The sequence below is a fragment of the Cyclopterus lumpus genome, chromosome 8, assembly GCF_009769545.1.
Source record: "Cyclopterus lumpus isolate fCycLum1 chromosome 8, fCycLum1.pri, whole genome shotgun sequence".
Classification (NCBI taxonomy): domain Eukaryota; kingdom Metazoa; phylum Chordata; class Actinopteri; order Perciformes; family Cyclopteridae; genus Cyclopterus; species Cyclopterus lumpus.
The window spans coordinates 4,210,775-4,234,220 of NC_046973.1; the positions used below are offsets into that span (position 1 = coordinate 4,210,775).

Below are 23,446 nucleotides of genomic sequence, written 5' to 3' on the forward strand. Positions count from 1 at the left end.
CCACCCGGCATGCCGAGCAGCTCTTCCTGGGCAAGCAGGTACCTGGTTCAGAGTTTAGTGCACATTGGTGGCCCTTTTTTTTTTTTTTTTGGTGTTCCCTGAAACAAGCCACAGAGGAGTTGCAGAGGAACAACGTAAATGAAAAATGGAGTACTCTCTTCTAAATGGGTCTTTTTGTCTCACTGTTTGTAATAACAACAAAAGTGACATAACGAGCACCTCCCTCTCGTAACTGTCCTCCTGGAAGTCATCTATAAGCTGTAACAATACTGCTGTGCAACCTGGTTTGATGTGTGTGTGTGTGTGTGTGTGTGTGTGTGTGTGTGTGTGTACCCCCCACCAACCTGCAGCAGCTGGAGAGCCTGGTGTGGGAACGCTCTGGAAACATATTTGTCAGTTCCCATAACGATGGGGGCTACTCTGTGTGGGCTGTTACTAACGGCAACACCTACAATCACCAGCCAGTGTCCTCCACCATCCCATATGGTGAGAAATGCATATACACACACACACAATGTCCACTAATAATGAATGAACCATGAGTTCTGACTTATTGTGAGTCATAGTTGGTCGTTATTATGGTGAGATTTAAAGGCCTCACCACATTGGAGGCGTTCTGTTTTGTCAGTATGTTTTCACATGAAAAATTATATTTACACAGCGAAAAAGCTGCGTAATTCTTTTCTGTAAGGAGGTCGACAGACCGCCCGCCACTGCTCCGGGTCAGTGGGATCCTGGTAGTCGGTCCACTGGTGAACTAAAAGGTTTAAAGAGGTTTTAACAGCTTGTGTCTGACCAAAGTCTCTCTAATGTTGTTTGTTGTTGTTTTGTTTGTGGTTATCTGCCGCAGGTCCATTTCCCTGTAAGGCCATCAACAAGATCCTGTGGAGAACCACACAGACGGGGTGAGTGTCATTTTGTGATGTATTTTTCCTGTTTGAATCAGACTGCACATTATGGATCACAGTGGCAGTAAATAGTCTTATTTATATATATATATATATATATATATATATATATATATATATATATATATATATATATATATATATATGAAGTCTTTTCTTTGAATTTTCTTTTTCTTTTTTATTACTGTATAAATAAATTGTCTCCTGGATTTTATGCCCCTATAAATCCAAAAGTTGTCTTCTGTTGCTGTAGAAGAATTTTCCCACAGCTCATTCATGTTTTCACACTCCATCCAAGTAAATAACAAAAGCATTTTTTTTTTCCTCCTAAAAGTACAAAATAAAAAACAGTCCACTGTTGTTCAAATCTAAAAAAATGATGCCTCTCTATATTGGGAACGCTAGCTCGACGTTGTTCTAGATGACTTTTTGATCCACGTGCCTCGCTCTAGGTCTCCAGTGTTGTTGTACAGCGGCGGGATGCCCAGAGCCAGCTACGGCGACCGCCACTGTCTGACCATCCAACAGGGCAAAGACCACGTCACTCTGGACTTCACGTCGCGAGTCATCGACTTCTTCACTGTCCACGGCGTCGAGCAGGAGAACGGTCGGTGCCTCGCCGACATTTATGATGCGTATCCGTGGGGTTTTATGGGAAGTGTAATAAAATCCACTTCGTTCTATCTCGTTTCTCCCGTCAGAGTTTGACGAACCGTCTGCGGTGGTTGTTCTGCTGGAGGAGGAGCTGGTTGTGATTGACCTCAAGACCCCCGGGTGGCCGTCACTGCCCACTCCCTACCTGGCTCCTCTCCACTCCTCGGCCATCACCTGCTCCTTCCACGTCTCCAGCGTCCCGCCCAAACTCTGGGAGAGGCTGGTCAGCGCTGGCAAAGCACAGCAGGGCCGTCAACACGCTCACGGGGTGAGAACCCCGAAACGTCTCATTAGGTGCCTGTCGGTACTCTTTAGTTATGTTTTAAATACTCCGAATTATGTCATAAAGCCATGAGTCATGTGTTTACTAGATACAATAGATTTCATAATTTAATCCTCTAACCATTTTTAAGTGGACGTAGTCACAGTGAAGACACTCATTGGTTTGTGGCTGTAGCCATCTTTGAGTTTTTTGGACCAGAATTGAGAGGAGAGGGTGGAGCTAAGTATAAGCGGGCGTCGAATAAGACATTTTCAAGAATTAAATGAAAAAACACGCTGAAAAAGAGTTACCGTTGTAAGACAGACAACTCCCAGACCGGACAATGCTGTAGCAGCGACCTGTCGATTGCAATGCAGCCCTAAAGCATTTGTTGCTGTATTGTCTATTTTACTCTAAATTGACCATCATTTACTAAATAAACATCATGATGTATTAAAGAAGACTTGAAACTATAGATTGAGATCATAAATTCATGTTTACAATGTTTACTGAGGTAATTAAGTAATATTCTCATAGACTTCTATATGACCAGAGGAGTTGCCCCCTGGTGGCCAGTAGAAATATTGCAAGTTTAAGGTACTCTGTGGATGTTATCTTTTTATACAACATGGACTTTGTCGCAGAGACTGCATTGCCGTTGATGTTTTACTTTAACCAACTTCTTTCTGCATCATCAAGAACAACATTGCACAGGACCTCAATTTCTTTTCCATGTATTTAGAATAAAATCCTGCTCAGTCTACAAATAGCTAGCAGCAACATCATTTGATTCTGTGTTACTGGTGGACTGATGGCACAATGCCACAAACAACGGGATTATTCTGTAAATTGGATTATTCATGTAGGTGGGGGGGGGGGGGGGTATTCAATTCAATTACAGGAAATCCAAGATGCGTGTAAGCAGCTTAACCTGAGAACCACCTTGAACCGAGTACGGCCAATAGCCAGGTCGCTCATGCTTTAAATGTAGCCATCAATACCAATCGGTGTGCTCACAGATTCGAGTTGCAGGGTTTCATTTGGATTTCTACCAAATGGCTGTCGGTTGTCAAATCGAGGCTCAATAAGAGAAGTGAAAATATTAGGGTTTAAAGTAAGGATATTGAAGCTAAACGGACGGTTGTACTCGTGGTGCTACTCTTACAGCTGAGCTCACTGGCAGCTAAATGGGAGTGTGGCCACCAGTGTGTTAACTTTAAGAGCAGGTGTGAGCAGTTAGAGGCTTTGCAAAGGCTTTTGTAGCTTAGATCAGCTGTTTGATCAGTGGCAGATTAGCACACACACGCACACACACACACACACATGCAAAAGCATGTGCACACTCACTCACAGCTGGTGCGCTGATAAATCCTCTGTCGGTCTGTGCAAAGCCAACCCAGAGCCGATGGCATTGTAACAGAGCAAACCCAACAAATCAGAGTTTTCGGTGTTTCTGTGAACACATTCTCTTCCTAATGAGAGTACAGCACATTTTGAGCTGTTGGTATGAAATGGGAATGAATATGAATATGTTGTTGCTCAATGTGATTTATATTTTCACATGTTCAGTGTGTTTTATAGCTCTAACCTTTCTCCAATGTTTGTCTGTTTGTGCAGAAGTGGCCCATTTGTGGAGGGAAGAACCTCGCTCTTCAACCCAAACAACAAGAGCTGCTATTGACAGGGTACGCACACGCACACGCACACGCACACGCACACGCACACACACACACACACACACACACACACACACAGTAACAGGTGGAGGCAGTTTTAATTGTTTTATGACAACACTCTGCTGTTTCTGGTTTCTTTTCTGATGTCAACCTCATGGATATCCTGAATACAATTGGATTGACTTTAACATGTGTCAGCATTTCCATGGCAACGAGGAAACCTGGCATTCTGTTGCCGGCTGCAGATGTTTGCCAGATCTAGCGTTGGCATGGGAGACACAATGAGACGCAATGGGACACAACGACAGCATGTAAATAAAGCAAAACAGCTGGTTTGGCTGAGTGCCCGTGTCGTGTGTTTTCCTCTGGCAGGAACACACACACACACACACACACACACACACACCTGCACTATTCTGATCAATTTGCAGTTAAGTCTTGATCGCATGTTTGTGTGTTCACAGGCACGAGGACGGCACCGTGCGTTTCTGGGATGCATCGGGCGTCGCTCTCACTCCGCTGTACAAACTCAGCACGGCCAACGTCTTCCACACCGACTGCGACCCTAGCGACGACCCTCAGGACCCTAGCGACGACCCCGACATGCAGCAGGAGGAGGAGGAATGGCCTCCCTTCAGGAAGGTGAGAAGAAGTGAAACAAGTTGAAGTCTTTCCTTGCAGAGAGATCCGGCTCCGCGTCTCATTTTACAGGCTGTGGGAATCAAAACAGTCCTCGAACATCACATCTGTGGCCTAATTCCCTCATCTGATTGTTTTCATGTGTTTGGTTCTCAGACGGGACCCGCCCCATTGTTCCCGTTATTAAAACTCCACTCTGAAGGAACCCGCAGTCTGATTATGTTTTAATGGCCTGTTTTCTGCGCAGAAGTACATTTAAATTAACTGATTCGGCGTCGAGAGGAAGAACTCTTAGGAGCTTTAAATCTATTAATATTTACATACAGTTCTGACCAAGATGAGCGTATATTATCTGGGATCTCATCTGTAGATTAAAATGAAGTGAAGAGACATTTTGGTAATCTTTGTTTCTGTTCTTGGTTTTAAGAGGTAGCCGTCACTGGAAGACTGTCGTCAGAAATGGGTTAAAACAAAGTGTACAAACAGATTTTGAGTGATACATTTAACAGTGACAAGTAGATTTAATTAGTTTTTGGCCTCTTTTCCTTCTATTCACTCCTTCGCCCCCCCACACCACCTTTTCCTTATGTATCCTGTGGTAACAGAGCTGCATGTTCAGGAATGTGGCCCTCTTATGGGATGAAGAGCCTTTCCCTTTTTTCTCTCTTTCCTCCTGTGTAATGAAAACCAGACCCATCAGCCCACTCTCTCTGTGTGTGTGTGTGTGTGTGTGTGTGTGTGTGTGTGTGTGTGTGTGTGTGTGTGTGTGTGTGTGTGTGTGTGTGTGTGTGTGTGTGTGTGTGTGTGTGTGTGTGTGTGTGTGTGTGTGTGTGTGTGTGTGTGTGTGTGTGTGTGTGTGTGTGTGTGTGTGTGTGTGTGTGTGTGTGTGTGTGTGTGTGTGTGTGTGTGTGTGTGTGTGTGTGTGTGTGTGTGTGTGTGTGTGTGTGTGTGTGTGTGTGTGTGTGTGTGTGTGTGTGTGTGTGTGTGTGTGTGTGTGTGTGTGTGTGTGTGTGTGTGTGTGTGTGTGTGTGTGTGTGTGTGTGTGTAAGCGACCAACTACTCCTTGTTATGCCGAGATCCATGTGAGAGGGGATTCTTATGGAAGTCCTACTGTGTGGAGAGACAGATTAATGCACATGTTTTGAGGAGGAGGACTTTGACGTCGGTGTGCTTGAACTGAATTTGTTTGTGGTCGATTCGAATCAAAGATTTAGAAAGAGATGATACTGTTGTGGGAAGTTTCAACTTGTTAGAAGTGGAGAGTTGAAAAGAAAACACTATCTACTAGAATAAAACCCTAAATTGTGTGTGTGTGTAGGTGGGCTGTTTTGACCCATACAGCGATGACCCCAGACTGGGCATCCAGAAGATCAGTCTGTGCAAATACAGCAACAAGCTGGTGGTGGCTGGAACTGCTGGACAGGTAAATTATTTTTGTAATTTTTTTTTATTGATTATATATTTTTTAATATATTTTATTTAGGGGCATTCATAGTTCCTTTATTTATATATATATTCATAGTTCCTTGATCACTTGGCTTCTTCCAGGAAATTCATATTCAGGCTCTGCTGCTGCTGCTATTTAAAAATACTGTAGAAGTGCAGCTCACATTGATGACAAACTAGCTGTTATGAACTTGTTTTCAACAGCACCGTCTTCCCTTCCTGCTGTTTCTTTAAAATAATGCAGGATTGGATTGTTGTTCTAGTCTGAGGTCCAACTCTCTCAACCATGTTCTATACTTATCACACCAATCTCTTGAATATATAAAGATTTAAAAAAGGATGCGTGATGTTTCCTCACGCCTTCCCTCTCCCCAGGTGATTGTTCTGGGTTTGAGCGACGAGCGTTCGGACCACTCGGTGGACGTGTCGGTGGTTGATCTGCTGCAGGACCGGGAGGGCTTCACCTGGAAGGGCCACGACAGGCTGGAGCCGCGCCTTAAACCCGCCTCCTTCCCGCCGGGCTTTCAGCCGCTGGCGCTGGTGCAGTGCATGCCGCCTGCCTCGGTTACGGCGGTGGCCCTGCATGCCGAGTGGAGCCTGATCTCCTTCGGGACGAGTCATGGGTTTGGTCTGTTTGACTACCACAGACGAAATGCTGTGCTGGCCAGGTTAGAGAGACACACACACACACACTCTGATACACATGCTGCAACATTAGATTTGACTTTTTAATGAGAGCTCTTTTGGCCAATGCGGGTGAAAAAAAAAAAAATAAGGCAAGCTGACAAATTCCCCACGTTGCAACCCAGAGCATCACCCTACTGTTCTTGATGTCGTCCTAGGTGCACCCTGCACCCCAATGACTCCTTGGCGATGGAGGGCCCCCTGTCCAGAGTCAAGTCCTTGAAGAAGTCCTTACGACAGAGCTTCAGACGCATCCGCAAGAGCCGCGTGTCGGGCAAGAAACGGCCCATCACCACGCCCACCAGCAAGGTAACTGACTTTGTCTGTTGTTGGTGGCGAGAGGGACACACACACACACACACACACACACACACACACACACACAGAGAACGACTTAAACGCTGCCCTTTTGTGACCGTGCAGGTTCAGGAGGCCAACGCTGCTCTGGCGGAGCAGGAGGACGTGGCTCCGATACAGCGGAGGATCGAACCCCGGTCCGCAGACGACTCGCTGTCCGGAGTGGTCCGCTGTCTCTGCTTCGCCGACACGTTTCTACGTGACGGTGTGTTTACTTTTTAATCTTTTCGATTACGAGCTGAATATGGAGCTCTTGACTACAACGGAACGGCTCCGATTCTGTATTTTTTGTTTTTATGAATTCCACTGTCATTGAGGAAATAAGGTGTGTGTGTCAGTGTGTGTCAGAACTACATCTAACTTGTGTTTCCGTGTCCACCAGGTACGCACCATGGCGCCACGCTGTGGGCGGGCACCAACTCGGGCAGTGTGTATGCCTACGCTCTGGAGGTGCCCGGCGTTGGCTCGGGGCGCGTGAGCGAGCGGGGCGGAGCGGGCGAGGGCAGCGTGTGCGTGGAGGCCGTTTTGGGGAAAGAGATCCAGCTGATGCACCGAGCCCCTGTGGTGTCCATCTCCGTGTTGGACGGCCGGGGGAAACCGCTACCGGACCCGTACGAAGCATCCCAGGACCTCGCCATCGCACCGGATATGACCAACGCTCATTCCGTCCTCATCGCCTCAGAGGAACAGCTGAAGGTAACGAATGTACTATGATGCGTTATACGTTGAGTTGTAGTTTGTCAGTAGTGTGTGTGTGTGTGTGGTTTTTATTTTATTTTTCCTTATTTCAGGAGGAAGTCAAAAAGATTTCTTTGTTTTGTTCTATTTATTTTAAATCTATTGACAAATACTTAGTTGGAAATCATCATGACTGCAACTCGACAAGGAAGAGAAAGAAATCCGATATCTGTTGGCTGTCGCATGAGTGTAATAAACCCGTCCAATTATTTTGTTCGGCTCAAATCAAATAAGATTTGGCAACTTTTGGAGCTGGTGCTGCTCGTTACTGTCATTGGAAAAGAGTTGGCAACACTTGGTAATGATGTTATGGTTGGCCAACTTTTTAAATCAAGCGTATTCTTGCTAGTTTCTCAAGATTTCCATAACGGGTTGAGCCTGAGACTGGGCTTAATAAATCCTGAGAAACTGTTGATGTTCCAGTTTAAAATCCTCTCTCTCTCCCTCTCTCCAGGTGTTCTCTCTCCCCAAGGTGAGCGCAAAGACCAAGTTCAAGCTGACGGCGCACGAAGGCTGTCGGGTGAGGAAGGTGGCCCTGGTGGTGCTCGGCTCCACGGCTCAGGAGGACTATTGCGAGCACACACTGGTCTGCCTGACCAACCTGGGCGACATGCACCTCTTCAACATACCTGGCCTTCGACCACAGGTGGGCTTTAGGGGATTGTCTGCATGTGTGTGTGTTGGAACCGAGTCTAATTTGGACTAAGAGTTTGTGTGTGTGTGTTGATGTAATTGTGCAACATTATTAGTATCTTAGACACCTGTTGATTTGTTTACGTGGGCGTTTAGTTTGAGTAATGGCCGTTTTGTGCGTCTTTAGGTGCGCTACGACTGCATCCGTAAAGAAGACATCAGCGGCATCGCATCCTGCGTCTTCACAAAGACCGGACAGGGTGAGGAAAACAAATCAGTAAAAATCTAAAAGTAAAAAAACACTTTGCCGCGAGAGGTTGAAAAGTCATTTCACGCAGATTATGCCAACATGTATTTTTCCACTCGGCCCACTGGTTTCCAGTTCTGAGGTATCCATCCCACACAGTGAAGGTGAATGTGGTCACTGCTCACTTCACTGTGGGTCGTTTCTGCTGTTTCACTTGTTTACAGTAGAGAAATTGTTCCAAATGAATCACAAGTCGCAAAGTCGTCACCGTTAAACTGTTTGTTTGTTTGTTTTGTTTGTTGTTTTCCTGCACAGGGTTTTACCTGATCTCTCCCTCAGAGTACGAGAGGTTCTCGCTGTCGGCCAAAGTCCTCACTGAACCGCTCTGCTCCGTTCAGCTGGACCGACCACTAGAGCTCACCAGGTAACACACACACACACGCACACACACAGCATTATTATGTATTATAAATGATTTGATAGCTTGTTAATGGATCAAATGATCGGAAAGGAATGTCTGTTGTTGCAAAATAAATACCGGAAAAATCAATACACTTCATACACTGATATACATACACACTACATATTATGTACACAAACACAAAGACTTATTGTTTTTGCAACATTTTCCAGGGGCCCCACTATCAAGGACCCTTGGTGGTCCCTGGACTCCATATTTAAATCCACAAAACCTACTGTTCATAGAACCCCCCCCCCGGCATGTGAAACCAAAGAAATTATACTTTTACTGTTATTGCTGTATTATTACTCCGTCTACTGACAAAGTAAATGGTGTGTGTGTCTTTACAGCGATGGTACGACGACGCAGGCCAACGGAACCCACAAAAACCAGATGGGTCAGGCCGAGGGTACGCACACACACACACACACACACACACACACACACACACACACACACACACACACACACATTTTGTCATTGCTCACCCTTTCTCCTCCCCTTCACTTTTCTCTCTTGTTATTTCTCTCCCCTTGTCCGTTTTCCCTCTTCATCACCCTTTTCGCTCCCTGAGCCTCTTAAACCTTGCGGGGGGTTCCCCCTCTGATCTCCATGGTAACCATTCAGTAGGCCCCGGTTGCCCCAGCACCTCCCTCCCTGATGGTTGCGGTGTAGACCAGAGAAGACTTTGCTTATGTCTTAGTAACATTTTTCATTTTGCAAATAAAAATAAAACGCACATACACACACACACACACACACACACACACACACACACATACACACAGCAAGTAGGTTGTTGTGGAGACCAGAGTCGGGTTTGTTTATGTCTTAGTTGACCTTTCACTTGCCACTCAGACTTTTAAGTAGGAAACAGAGGTTCCTTTTTGAAATATTGTTAGGATAAATGCAAGTTATGTTGAGTAGAAAACACTGTTTGGCAGAATGTGTGGTTGGGGTCTCACTCCTCCTGCATAACATCGTAAGTGGATGGCACTTGTGACTCCTATGGGAAGAGTTGATGGGACCCTCCCCCTATTTATGTGGCTCACTTTGTGTCAGTCTTTTTCTCCTTTGGTTTGTTTACTCTTTGGTTTGTTTACTCTTCTTTTAGCTATTGTTTTGGTTTCCAACAACTCTGAATGGAAATATCTTGACCGTTAGCTGCTAAATGCTCCACTGTGTTCATCAGCCAGTTGCTAACTTCGATTTTTACATTATTTATTTTCATTTGCAACTTTCTCCAAAAAACGAGCTGAAAGATGCTTAAAAGCTTAATTTTCTGTCTGTTTGTCACTACGACTTTACTCCTTTGACATTACAAGCAGTCAGTTGACCCACTAAGTGTAGAATTATTGATTTAGAGCAACTTTGAGTGAAAAGGGGTTTAACTCCAAAATGTGACTCAAGTAACACAGACATCTTTTATTTGTGCTGCTTTTGTTCGTCTTTTATTACATTTAAGCACGTTCCTGAGAGATTAGACGGATTGTTTCTGAATCCCAATCGTGTAGAAGTTTTTTGTTTTGAACTCAACCCGACATTACCCGGGAAACACCTTCCGGTAAATCTCCACCCGTCAGTCCCCCGGATGTAGAAACGTGCTTCAGTCTCCGGCTCTGTGGGTTTCTCCCTCGCAGGGCAAACAGAAGAGCCTCCCAGCAGCATGTCCTCTCCAATCCTGGACACCCCGCTGGACTCCCCCCTCAGCTGCGCTGACATCACCCTCGACTCCACCGGCGAAATCACCGTGGAGGATGTCAGGGACTTTCTAACGTAGGAAATAGAAACACACACACACACACACGCACACACACACACACACACACCACGACCGCTCGGCCTGCTTTAAAATGTGTTCTTTCTTCACGTAACTTGTGGTTTGTGTATCCACCGCGCAGCACTGTGGACGAGGCAGAGAATAACCTGAAGAACATCCAAGAGGAGGAGGGACTCTCGACCGGCATCCTCATCAACTGAACAGGTGAGAAACACACGGCTTGAAGCGGATGCACGGAGCTCACACTTACTGAGACACCTGTACGAAAGGGAGGCACCCGTTTCTAATGGATCCAGTAACGAGCCCTCCACTCTGGTTTCTCCTCACTTGAGAAGCAGAAATGTTTCCAATGGAAGTGTTTATCACATTTACTGCAAAGAGGAAGCTTTACTTGACTTTTTAAAGGTGACTTACTCTTTTCATTTAGTTGCATTACTCTCTGCTCTCAGGAGTTATGAATCAGGAGGTAATGTTCGCCTCCCACTGTCTGTCCTTCAGTTTTATAAACTCTCTGCTACCCTCTGGTGGTGCTATCTGAACATGTAGATAATACACTTTAATGAATATTCTGAACTGCATTTGCTTTTTTTTTTTATGTGTAAAATGTTCCTTAGTATGGATATGAATAGTATTTACATTTTTTGGTTAACCTTTTTTTTTTTTCTCTCTCTCGAATGCAGGACCTTTTTTTTTATTTGTTATTATTATGTCTTTAAATGTATTATTTTGACAGAGCAACAGTCCAAAACTTGCATATATTCAATTTGAAGTCCTACAGAAAGTAAAACAGCAGCAAGTAAAACATTTGGTTTTGATAAGTGACTCGTTTACGTTCCACTGTGTTACCGGCCCACCCTGTGGCTCCTCAGTTGATGAGCGTTGAACATAAACAGGGTAGTTTTTAAAGTTACCTTTTTGCATCAGGCTGTAGCTTTTCTGTTGAAGTTGTTTTGCTCATACTGTTCTCTGATTTGCTTCTGAAGTTTTACAGGGAGGGGCTCAAGTGTTCTGGATGGACCGGATTTCAGTGCTGGACCACAAACGTCTCCCATCGCCCCACTGTGGAGCCCCCAACCAGCACTCTGCACTCTGCACACAAACTGGGAAGGAAAGCCGAAGGAAACCGGCATTTAAGACTTGTGTTGCTGGAAGAAGAACTAAATCTACATCTTCATCTTCCTATATAACCACTTTGGAAACATGATATTGCCTCCCACGTGGAGCTGCAGAGACGGCCTGGATGGACGTGTAGCGGACTATTCTGATTTCATGCACTGAAAACTGAACTTTTTTTCTTTTTTTCTTTCTCCGTCATCCATCTTGGCGCTCTGGGCCGCCGCCCAAATGCGCGCTTGTAGATTCCTTTTGTTGGACTGTTTTGCACGCTGCTTAGCGACACCAGAGCCCCGTGAATGACCCGTGTTTAGGAAATGAGGGTGTACAGCAGGGACAGAAAGGGGGCATTGTAGGGGTTCAGCACAGTAAAGAAAGGAAGTATTTTGAATATTGAAGTGGGTCAAATGTATATTCTTCGCATTCTTCGGTGCCATTGAGTTCAGTTGAAATGCTTCACCCAGAGTCCCCCAGTGGTGTGTAAATCAGCTGTTTTCAAACCAGTGAGACGATGTGTTACTACGCACGAGCGCATCACTAACAAGGTTTTGAGAAGCTCTCTGAAGAAGTACTTGGATAATGAAGGTGTTTTGTAATACAAAGATTGATGCTCTATTACATGTGGGTTTTTTGTATGGCTTTTGGAAAAAGTGAAAGATATTTTAATGACTAATAGAAAGAGGGGATGCAGGATGAGAGAATTCACACAGATTTCAAAGGGTGTTAAGAGGGGAACTAAAGCTACGTACGTACAAAGGATTAGAGCAGATTTAGGCAAAATCATATTTTGAAATGCCTTTATTGATGGGCCCAAGTTGGAAATACATTTTTTTTTTATCAATCAAAATCAGCAAGTGTTTGAGGAGCACAGAGTTCGTTGTGAATAATGTTCCAGTTTTGGTAAAAAATCCGGCTTGAAGAAAAAAGAGGAGGAGGAGGAGAAGAAGAAAGTGGTGAAACGAAGCGTTGCTGAATCCTCGTTACTTCATCTCATGCAGAAATCTTTTCGACGGGACTCAGGGAAGTGTGGCGAAGTGTAATGTACTGTGTACTATGATGCACCCAGGGGATTTCTTTTGTGGGTTTCTGTGAATCGGTGCATTCTGGGTAATATTGGCTAGATGTGGAGCTTTGATCAGTATTTTTAACCCTTTTTTAAAAAAATGAATAAAAACGTTTTACTGTGTAAAAAGAGAATTATATATACATATATACAGTATCTTTACCTAGGTTTACAGAAGACAGGTTTATAACGTCAAGCTGACGATGGAGGAAAACGTTGGAGCTCCGTAGAACCTGTCATCGCCTAAAACCGCTCAGTATTCAAGCTTTTTGATCACCTCGCGTAAAACTAAATAAAAAGTAAAAAAAAAAAAAAAAAAAAAAGGGACCTCACTACTAACTAATGTTACTCAACAGGTATGAATCATGTTAATGCTCTTTCACTTTGGTGTAGGCTTGTGTTGGTGCTCTGGTTGACACACAAATAATTAACTCCTTGATGCTACAGCTGGCACCATTTACCTTCTTTTGTTTATTTTTTTATTCCACAATTAAGAAAAAATGTGTTTCTACTTTTTTTTTTGTGTGTAGGATTTTAATGGAGTCATTTAGCGTTTTGGCTGATGGAGAATTGTGAACGTTAATAAAATTATTTACTCTCTGTAGGAATTGATTGTGGTTTGGACTTTTAAGTGGAGAGCTGTTTATGTGTATGTTCAGAGCGAGTTCTCTTCATGGAGCTTGCTGCCATGTTTCTACGGTAGCCCGGAATGGACAAACTAAAACTACGGGGACATTCACTTCTTCTCATCACCTCTCTGGCACTCACGAGATGTTTCAGTTGGTTTCAATCTCACCACTAGATGCCGCCAGATCCTACACACGGCAGCTTTGACTTAACATTGTTAACTAGCTCTGAGACCAGCCAAAATGACAGAGCAATCACTCCAATCTTTTTTCCGGATATCACTTCTTATTTATATATATATTTATATTTATTTATATATATATATATATTTTTTTTTAAGGACCGAGCCAAAGGTATCGATAAGAAATAATTATTGTAGAATGAATAATCATAGTAATTTGAATAAGCGCCGTGGATGTGCGGTAAACGTATTTTTAGATGAGATATTTCTGCTAACGTGATGCTCGTGTACTATAAACGATCTTTTCCGTGACGCACATTTCGCGCAAAAACTCTGTTTGCGGCGCTGAAGTGAACGAGGAGGCAGAAATGAGTAAGAAGGACAACGGTAAGAGCTGGCTTCATGTCGCGGTGTGTTTTAACTTTAACAAGGTACTTGTCGTATCTCACCATCATGTCGTGGTTTGTTCGACTTCACAGATAAAACTGTTTTAACAAGTTAGCAGCTACAACTTCTAAGCTAGCTCCCAAATGTGTGTACGTGAGCTCGCTCCGAATACGTCCACTTTTACTACACGAGACATCCGATTTAAAGCAACCTATGTGGGATGTTTGGTTGTTAAGTCAAGTGGAATAAACCGTAGTTTTTCACCAGCGTGTTAAACTCTCTAAGCCTTAACTGTTACTTAAAAACAACGTCGATTTAAAGTACGAAGGTCTCGGTAGTCACGTCCCCATCAAAGGGCATCAAGTCAGTTTTAAGCATCAGAACCATACAAACCCAGCGTTTCTTCTTTTGCATGAGTTGTATCAAGTTTAATATCCTTGTTTTTTTTATTTTGCATGATGTTGATCAAGCATAATCTTTTGCATGAGGTGTATGAAGTGAAGTGTAATATATTTTTCTTTTGCATGGTTTATAAAGTATAATATCCTTTAAAAAATATTTTGCACGAGGTTTATCCAGTATAATATCCTTTTGATTGAGGTTTATCAAGTATAATATACATTTTTCCTTTTGCATGAGGATTATTAAGTATAATATCCTTTGTTCTTCTTTTGATTGAGGTTTATCAAGTATAATATCCTTTGTTCTTCTTTTGATTGAGGTTTATCAAGTATAATATCCTTTTACGTGTTAGTTCCGTTACCATTTGGGAACGTTTGCCAGTCTCCATCATGTGCTGATGTCATCCTCAGGAGCGACCCTCATCCTCGCATACCTGAACGAGAAGAACCGTCCCTACAGCACTCAGGATATCTTCTGCAATCTACAGAAGCAACATGGATTCGGTAAAACGGTGAGTATTCAGTCTTCCTTCCCTCTAAGACGCTGTGGTTTGTTTGCAGCTCATAATTTAATGATTGACTGTCTATGATTCACCAGGCTGTGGTCAAAGCCATGGAGCTGCTGGCTCTGGAAGGCAAGATAAAGGAGAAGGCATATGGCAAGCAAAAGATCTATTTTGCTGATCAGGTCAGTCTGTTCATCTGAAACAAAAACTACATTGTTATGGAAAGTTTAAAAACTGCAGTTTAGAAGAAATACAACAATAAAATAAACTTCTGCTGCTCCTTCTCCTGCAGTCTCAGTTCAAAAATGTGAACGAAGCAGACCTGAAGGAGATGGACTGTCAGATCTCACAGCTCAGTGCAGAGGTGCAGTCCCTCACCCAGAGCTGCAGGCAGCTCGATGCAGGTGGAGTAAAGCGCTCATCTTCACAAGGTGTCTCCAGACAGAGTGGGGTTCATGTTTTCTATGAGCCTCATCAAGATGTGTGAACTGTTTTAGGATGTTGCTGAAGGCGACACAAGTACACTCCATTGTTTATAAGACACTCCTTTTTAAGGAGCAGTGTGTAGGATTTAGTGGCATCTAGTGGTGAGGTTGCAGATTGCATCCAACTGAACTAGAACTACGCTGGCCTTCAGGTTACGTACAGGTAAATGTGTTTGGTTTGTCCGCTCTGGGCTACTGTAGAAAGATGGAGGTGCAACACGGCGGACTCCTTGAAGAAATTCATAGTTTTGGTTATTATACACAAATGAAAACATAGGTATGAATATTATTTTCAATTTCTGGCAATAGATCCCCCTAAAGCCTACACTGTTCCTTTTTTAAGGGGCTGTTTAAGTGTCTTTGAGTGTCTAGAAAAGCGCTATATAAATTCTAAGTATTATTGCACTGCATTATGAAAAGGGGGACGCTGTATACATTTACGTGACGTCTCCCCTGACAGAGCTGAAGGAGCTCAGCAGCTCCCTGACGACAGAGGAAATGACGTCAGAGATCAAGGAGCTGAAGGCGGAGTGTTCAGGGTACCGAGCGCGTTTGGAGAAGATAAAGTCGGCCACAAATCACGTCACACCGGAGGAGAAGGAGAAGGTTGGGATGCATTTATGCTTTATAATTACAGCAAAAAGCATCCGAGTGACGACACTGCTAATGTACAATAATCCTATCTTTATTTACAGGTTTACAGAGACCGTAATGTTTACGTGAAAGAGTGGAAAAAGAGGAAGAGATTGGTAATGTATTTAAAGCTGCATTGATTAGTTGACTGACAAACTATTTTTATAATCCATTGATAATGTTTTTAAGGAAAAATGACATCATTTTCTGGTTCCAGCTTCTCAAATGTGACGTTTTGCAGTTTTATAAATAAATTAAATAGCTTATGGTTTTGGACTGTTAAGTCAGAAAAAAAGAAGACTTTGGCTTCTTCGTGAAAAGCATTTTCTGACTTAAAGCCAACATTTGACTCAACAATATGAGGAAATACATCCACAGATAAACCAACACAAATAATAATAATAATAAAGGTGTCAAACACACTTAAATGAGGGCCATACAACTGTATCCCGTCTACTGCCACATTTCACACTTAAGTTTAATTAAATAAATAAAGATCAACAGTACGAGTTTTACAAGCAGACAAAAGATGAGTCGATTTGTAGACTTGTTAGACTCCGTTGTTGTTGTTGTTGTTGTTGTTGTTGTACAAAGACAAACGCTGTTGCCACTGCATTCTTAAACGGTTTAGTGCTTTGTTTTTTTTCCTCAGGCTTCCGACATGATGGATTCAATCCTGGAGGGGTATCCCAAGAGCAAAAAGCAGTTCCTGGTGAGTGAAACAAGCGTGTAAAACTCATTGTGTTTAGTTCACAGTAACGTGGCGTTTCCCCTCACAGGACGAGGTCGGAGTGGAGACCGATGAGGACTCTAAGGTGGTTGTTCCGAGTACTTGAGAGGACGAGGACACACTTGTGTATCCTCGTCGTCGATGGAAGCCTCAGTGCTGAGTGTTGATGATACATCGGAGCCACAGCACATTCTTTATTTATGGCTTTTCTCTTGAACAAAAAGGTACATCTTTAATACAAGTTGAATGGCAAAAACAACTTCCACTGTAATTGAAAGTACATTTAAACAAGACACAAACACTACAACGGGCAACACTGGCGGATGTTTGTCACCTTTTAGGCAACTTTGGTTTATCGTTTCACCTCCAACCTTTGATGAAAATGTCAATGATTAGTCATGATGGCTTTGAGAGCTGTTGTTTTATGTTCATTTACTGTTGTTCGTGACCTTCAGGTATTATAGGAGGGTTGACATGTTTTCTTCCTTCTCTTGTTAATCATCCTTTAAATCATTCCGTGTTGCTTCAGAGTTATTAAAACGTTCATGACTTTTGAGGCTGAAGTGCAAACTGAACTCATTAAAAGATATTTTACAGCTCTGTTTGTCTTTCTCTGCTGCACTTGACTTCCTTCCTTTTAACTCGGGGTGAATTAAACCAGACAATAATTCTTTATATTTCTATAAATAGGTTGACGTTACATTAAATTAAAGTTGTTCATACTAATGCACTATTTGGGATGAACTGCTATTGATCATAAAAGCCACCGACGACCAAAGTAAATAGCATCAATCATGGTGGCATTAAAACCACTGAAATTTCGAAAGACATTTAATTTATGAAATGTTTATTAAAGAGATTAAACTGCAATCTGATAATCTCATCAAATGTATAAACATAGACACAATGATCCCTAAATCTGAACGCTGTCTGCATTTCAGCGTCGCCGCCACTTCTGCTAATTACGTATTGCATGTCCCAATAAAATGCGGAACAGTTTGCTTTTTAAACGTCTTCCTGATTGCAGTGAGGAGGAACGACGTCGCCCTGCAGAGGTTCATCACCCGTCTCTATTTCCATCAGTGAGGTCGATATATTTCAGAAGCAACACGATCAATAAACTGTTTAAAATCTGTTAGTGGATTTATTTATGGGCAACTTAAAAGATTGCAACCACAACTAGCCGCACACTACACGGTTTTGTGTACCTGAAACATTTACGAACGTATTTTACTCCTGAGCTGAACAATATTATGAGAAGAAAAAAAAGAGTCAGCTGAGGGTGAAATGCGCACACTTACGATCGGAACGTGATCCTTCTCAAACACTTCTCCGCCCCACAGTGGGAGCTTGGGATTGCAGCCAGGGACTCACTGATGAGCTTAAGTGAGTGTAAATACTGGGACGTGGCCTGAGGCTGATTGAAGTTTCTTATTCTTTTTTACTTCACTCAGAGGCCAGAGTAAACCCAAAGTCAAATTACGGGAGTTAATAAGTCCAGAGGTTTCACTCAATAAAGCTGACCATTGAGCTGCCGCAGCACTCCGACGACGAACACCCTCAGCGTCTGGGGAAGAAGGGAAGGAGCACACGGGTTATTATCTCACCGCAGGCGTCGGGTCCGCCGTCCACAAAGCGTCTGAAAACACTTCCCCGACCTGTGGCTTGCAGTGCTCCTCAATCCAGCTGAAGACGCAGGCGGAGAGCTCCTGGAAGCTGCTCATTGAGACGGAGTTACTGAACGACTGGAACAGGGAGTCCATGATGCTCTGAAAGATGTTGAACTTGACCTGGTCGGACACCTCATCCTCCCCCGGCTGCGGGTTGTTCTGGTGGGCCTTCACGATGTGCTCGTAGTTCCTGTTTAGAAAAAAAGGCAAACAAAATGTTCATTTAATTAACGGCCACAACTGATTCAGGAAGTTATTAACTTGAGCTAGTTTAAGTGACGCAATAAAAAATCCAAACGCAGCATTTTGAGCTTTTATTTGAGAATGTTTTGTTGCATTTTTCAACATTAGAGCTGGTCATACTTTTACTTTATGCTGTTTCAGCGCTGCAATCAAAGCATTTCTAGCCAGAGTTAGTTTTTGTGTCCATGTACAAGATCAGCTGTATAGAGGGGCACGTAAGGAGGTCTTAGTTTGCCAACATTTGGGACGATAGAATCCACTAGAGAGAAAAAAACAAGCTTGGCTGAGAGTTTGCGAACTGTTATCTCACGTTTTCATGATCTTCAGCGCCATCACTTCTTTCCTGAGGAGAGAAGCTTCCTCCTCTTGCTTCTTCTTTTCTTTGTGAAGAAAATGGATGTAGTCGATTGCTGCAAACAAATACAGAAATGCACACAGATTTAAGTTTCCTTTTCTAAAAAGGCGGTGTCCCTCCAGAAATGCCACTTCCTCTTTTCTCTCACAATAAAGACATTTAAGTGAAGACATCTGTGATATTTTTGTCTCCCATCTTCTTCTGTTGATCTGAACCTGATAATTCATATCAATGTTCTCGTCTTTTCTTTTGCCTGCTGTGCGAGCTCAGATCTGTAATTTGGAAGTCCTCTTCGGTGTTTTGACAAATATCAGCAAAATAAATTATTCAAAAACACATTAAGAACTGCGTTGAGACGGGACGTCCTCATTAGAGGGGCAGCGTCAGAAAACAGTAATGAGCTTAATGGATGACCACATTAATTAGTATTATTTACACTAACCATCACTGTCGTGAGCGAACCGTACTGTGACGGTGTTAATAAATACATAAATAAGGTCTTTAATAATTCATTCTTAATTACAAGGAACAGACGTGGTATTAAATATCAATAGCTATTAACAGACTCTGTGGGCGAAAACAATTCCACTTTACAATAAGTCACAGTTTACAATCTGGGAGGGAAACTCATTAAAATACGCAATAATTAAGATCAGCATATATGGTGTAATAGAAGTATCAACATGTGCAAGAAGGCCACCAAATTTGGGCTAAAACGTTCAACTTGGCAACTCTATATCCTTGTGGAAAGTCCTGTTCATCTCAAAAACAATACACACATTTATTTTGTGTTTCCTCTCTCCCATTATTCCATCATTCCATGGCCGTAGTGTCCTTAAGGGGCTGGTATAAGTAGGGGGTCGTGAATGTGTGTTGTGTAATCGATTGAGGTGAGCCGGTTGGGGTCAAAATGCCAGGGCAGATTTCTGGTCCCATTCCAGAACTGTCTGTAAGCAACAAGCTTTAAATCAGTATGATGTGATTAAAGAGAGAAATAGGCCAGCGACTGGACTTTATTGGGCAACTAATAGATGGCAATGCCACGAGTTGAGCGTTGGATAGAAAACGTACTTTCCCCCCCATTTACCATCCTGCCTCAGATTATTGTGACCGTTCAGTGTTCATCAGGTCTTCCTGTAAGGGGACATCTTACTTTTCTGCAGCACAGTGGCCTTGCTGATCTTCTGAGCTCCCACTGCGAATTCAGACTGCTGCTGGCAGGTCGGGACGATGGACTGGAGGTCATCGTAGCCTTTCTAAAAGTACAAAACAGCTCTAAAACTTTAATGTGTGTGTGTGTTGGATCTGCAGTCAGTCACAGAGGCCCATCTGCAGTCTATAGGAGCCGTACCTTGATGGCATCCCGACGCTTCTGCTCAGCTTGCGTGTGCGCTTGTCTCCGCCGATCTTTATACGAGTCCTTATATGACGTCTCGTGTCTGTAGTCGCTGTCTTCATCATCTATTACAGAATACATTAAACACTCAGATTAGGAAACATGCTTTCTGACTGTGACATGGAATACACTGACTAGTGTTGTCAAAAATATTAACGTATTGATAACATATCAATCCTGAATATTTCAAACCATTTTAATACTTATTTTCCGCAGTATCTATACACTGGTATATGTGCTTTCTTAATCTAAAATAATATCTTCTCAAATGTTGTCAGTTTTTTCCCTGTGGCATCAAAAATGGTATTGAATATCAATATTTTTCAAGATATTGCATTGAAGTCATATATTCTAGTATATAGTGACACTCATACTGACAAATGAAATATGTACTGCTTTGCTGTTAAGAAGAACCTTTTAGGAAAAAAATGATGAGAATTTAGCCTATTTTGAATCTGTAAAATTAAATGATAGACTTTATTCATGTCAACAGGATTCAGAGATGCTGATTCGTGCCTCAAATAAGTTTCCATTGATTTTTGGACAACGCTTTAAACTGGAACTTCTTCAACAGAGGCATTTTAATTAAACATTTAACTACACAGCATGAACTCCTTTTACTGGTCTCAGCGCTGTATTATTAGGACTCTTCTTGTGAACTGGATCGTACTGAGCAGCCAGACTGGTTTTGACATTTTTAAAGAAGCAGGAAGCAAAAAAAAAAGAAAGAAAGAAAGCAGGTTGTCTCAAATTAACAATGAGCTTTAACTTTGACCGAAAGGTGATGATTCTTAGAAGAGCAATTCTATAGTATTTGACACATGTTAGAGTGCAAGTGTATGTATTATGGGGGAAGGTAAAGTGGGGAAAAAATGGACATCAAAATCAAAAAGTCTTTAAAATGTCAGATCCCCAGCATTACAAACACAATACCTGTATTTGGAACTGAAGAGGCACTTGTTGAGCCGATGCTGTTGGCCCGGGACACAACTGAACCCTTTCTGGAAGTTTCAGCAAAGAAACCTACAGAGGAAAGACAGCAGACGGCAAAGATGTTCCCACTGTGAGCCCAGAGATAGATTGACATGTTAGCATGTCATCATCATCATCATCATCATCATCATCATATAGCCTAAACTTCACATATGACAAACAACGGGACGTGAGATGACTGAATACTCACTAGGGTCAAAGCCACTGTCGCTGAAAGCACCATCTGTCTGCCGAGCCATCACCGGACAACAGAAGATGGAAAAGGGAGAAAATAGAGGCTGAGGCGCTGGTATAAAAAGGGGAAAACACCTGCTGCCCTAAATACCATGACAATAGACACACAGCTCACCTGCCCCATAGGCAGTCTTAACCCCCACTGAGCATTGCCCTAGTTTGTCCAATTCAAGTGTGCAGCATCCAATCAGTATTTAAATCACAGATTTACATATTGATCAACACAATAGTTACTTGATAATAGAGTCTTGTTCTTTTATTTACAATGATTCCAGGGGGCCAAACCCTGAAAATGTTTTTTATTTTTTATTTCAACTCTTAAGTCTTGCTAAATGTTTATAGAGTGGGAAAAGGTTTTCACAGAACCTTTTTAAAAGAGGATGCCTGAATAAAATCTGTATCAAATGTTGCCCTCTTTAAGAGTTTGCTAAGCTTAGAATGAACAGCTTTACTTTGGAGACCCTGATGTTAGGAGAACCAGGAAATATCTTTAATATAGTTTGATTATTATCAGAATAGACATCGATTTAACGATTATAGCGTTACATGGCCACGTGGAAAACTTCAGTCAACATTTCCTAAAGACAAATATACCTTTTCTGCCTTGTAAGTGGTGGGGCTGCATACAGCGATGCTCTCACAAGCTTACCAACTGGCTAAATGGTAACGATAGATTTCCTGCAGCGCTCTGGCAAACTATTCAATGAAATCCACGTGCACGTGTAAAATAAAACAAAAAGAAAGAAAAGCGAAGAAAAAAACAACAAGGTGTCATTTTAGGGGGCACATTTATTTTAGGTACACACGAGTAACACGAGAACCTCTTTTTCGGGAAGAGTTGTTTACTTAACGAGCTCTGTGACGTTTTACCTAGCTAGCTAACTAACCTCAGCTAGCTGTCGAGCTAACAAAGCCCTGCTGCTCTTAACGTCAGCGAAACTTAAACTACTGGACTTCACATTGTTTGACATGTATCGCCGCTGGCCCGCTGAAGACGTACGAACCGGTCTGACGAGGATAAGTTGAGTTTAACTGACTTAATGACCTCGGTTACTTACTTTCCAGGGATCCTCTGGCGACGTCGTCGGGTCAGTCATCTTGCAACGTAAAATAACAAATAGCCGTGCGGCCTTCGCGTGCTCCTCGTAAATCTCCATTCTCTTCTGCTTGGAAAAACGTTACAGACATCAGATGGCCCTCTTTCATATAACGTTAGCTAATTAAATACAAATAATTACTTATGTAGGGTTCCAGCTGTGTCAGCTGGTAAAAGTGTTGGTCATGTATTGATAACTTGCGTCAACGGCTAATTTAACAATCAGTTACCCCGAAGGACCTAATTCGTGTGCCCAAATTATCAAAAGAGGTAGGCTTCGTCATTAAACAGCTAATTGTAAGTGCGTTTTATCGTAAGAGACGTTAGAGAAAGAACAGTATTTATTAGCATCATTTCAATTTCTTCACAAAGTCCATTTACAGTAAAACAGTAGGAAGCAGTAATTTCCGAGGAAACCCCGAATGCAGCACTCATACATGCAGTAGACGGCCTCAAACACAGAGTGGCGCTGTTGGACAGTTCTCTCTGCCACTTACCTGTCTTACACACATCAACCTGGCCTCGTGAGAAGGAACGTGACCAAAACTAAAGTTGCCCAATGCAAGTTAAGCGAGCTTCAAGAGAATGAACGAGTGTAGTTAAAGTGGATTTGTGATAAAGCGAGAGAAAAGTTTCCTTTCGTTCATTTCCTACATGTTTCTTTCACCTCGGCCACTCTTTCTTTATTTCATTCCTGTGCGACCGCATCTCTCGCCCTCTCATCAATCTCTTACTTCTTTGCACGCAACGCCAACCAGTTACCGTGCTCATTTACCACCCTACCCTACAACCCGGCTTCTGTTGCCGTCATGCACAGGAAGTTGCTCTTCTGCTTTTGTGCGTCTGTGG

General features: G+C 42.7%; 3 protein-coding genes across 4 annotated transcripts in view; 2 read left to right on the forward strand and 1 right to left on the reverse strand.

Moving 5' to 3' along the window:
• Positions 1–13,268, forward strand: part of llgl1 (LLGL scribble cell polarity complex component 1) — a 29,582-nt gene extending 16,314 nt beyond the window's left edge. The window contains exons 6-24 of the mRNA XM_034539307.1: positions 1–38; positions 351–486; positions 851–905; positions 1,361–1,515; positions 1,610–1,830; positions 3,442–3,509; positions 3,965–4,142; positions 5,458–5,562; positions 5,961–6,253; positions 6,428–6,578; positions 6,693–6,831; positions 7,009–7,322; positions 7,819–8,010; positions 8,185–8,257; positions 8,560–8,668; positions 9,055–9,113; positions 10,345–10,480; positions 10,606–10,688; positions 11,468–13,268. The exon at positions 1–38 is cut by the window's left edge and continues 125 nt beyond it. Coding sequence (XP_034395198.1) covers positions 1–38; positions 351–486; positions 851–905; positions 1,361–1,515; positions 1,610–1,830; positions 3,442–3,509; positions 3,965–4,142; positions 5,458–5,562; positions 5,961–6,253; positions 6,428–6,578; positions 6,693–6,831; positions 7,009–7,322; positions 7,819–8,010; positions 8,185–8,257; positions 8,560–8,668; positions 9,055–9,113; positions 10,345–10,480; positions 10,606–10,684 — 2,501 coding nt within the window. The 3' untranslated portion in view covers positions 10,685–10,688; positions 11,468–13,268. The remainder of the gene's footprint in view (positions 39–350; positions 487–850; positions 906–1,360; positions 1,516–1,609; positions 1,831–3,441; positions 3,510–3,964; positions 4,143–5,457; positions 5,563–5,960; positions 6,254–6,427; positions 6,579–6,692; positions 6,832–7,008; positions 7,323–7,818; positions 8,011–8,184; positions 8,258–8,559; positions 8,669–9,054; positions 9,114–10,344; positions 10,481–10,605; positions 10,689–11,467) is intronic.
• A 512-nt stretch (positions 13,269–13,780) lies between these two features.
• psmc3ip (PSMC3 interacting protein) lies at positions 13,781–17,206 on the forward strand. 2 transcript variants are annotated; one of them, XM_034539324.1, is made up of 8 exons: positions 13,781–13,855; positions 14,668–14,768; positions 14,855–14,944; positions 15,055–15,166; positions 15,708–15,853; positions 15,943–15,996; positions 16,533–16,592; positions 16,660–17,206. In XM_034539324.1, exons 1-8 carry the CDS (start codon positions 13,837–13,839, stop codon positions 16,714–16,716), a joined length of 639 nt encoding a protein of 212 aa, XP_034395215.1. In that variant the 5' UTR covers positions 13,781–13,836; the 3' UTR covers positions 16,717–17,206. The 2 variants fall into 2 exon arrangements, with proteins under 2 accessions (XP_034395215.1, XP_034395216.1); XM_034539325.1 differs by having other exon boundaries at positions 13,813–13,899.
• On the reverse strand, positions 15,917–23,444 carry mlx (MAX dimerization protein MLX). The gene is made up of 9 exons (XM_034539322.1): positions 23,095–23,444; positions 22,560–22,664; positions 21,458–21,494; positions 21,208–21,297; positions 20,230–20,339; positions 20,032–20,134; positions 18,834–18,933; positions 18,269–18,470; positions 15,917–18,177 (listed from the first exon to the last, which is right to left on the reverse strand). Exons 1-9 carry the CDS (start codon positions 23,107–23,109, stop codon positions 18,121–18,123), a joined length of 819 nt encoding a protein of 272 aa, XP_034395213.1. The 5' UTR covers positions 23,110–23,444; the 3' UTR covers positions 15,917–18,120.
• Positions 23,445–23,446: the final 2 nt, after the last annotated feature.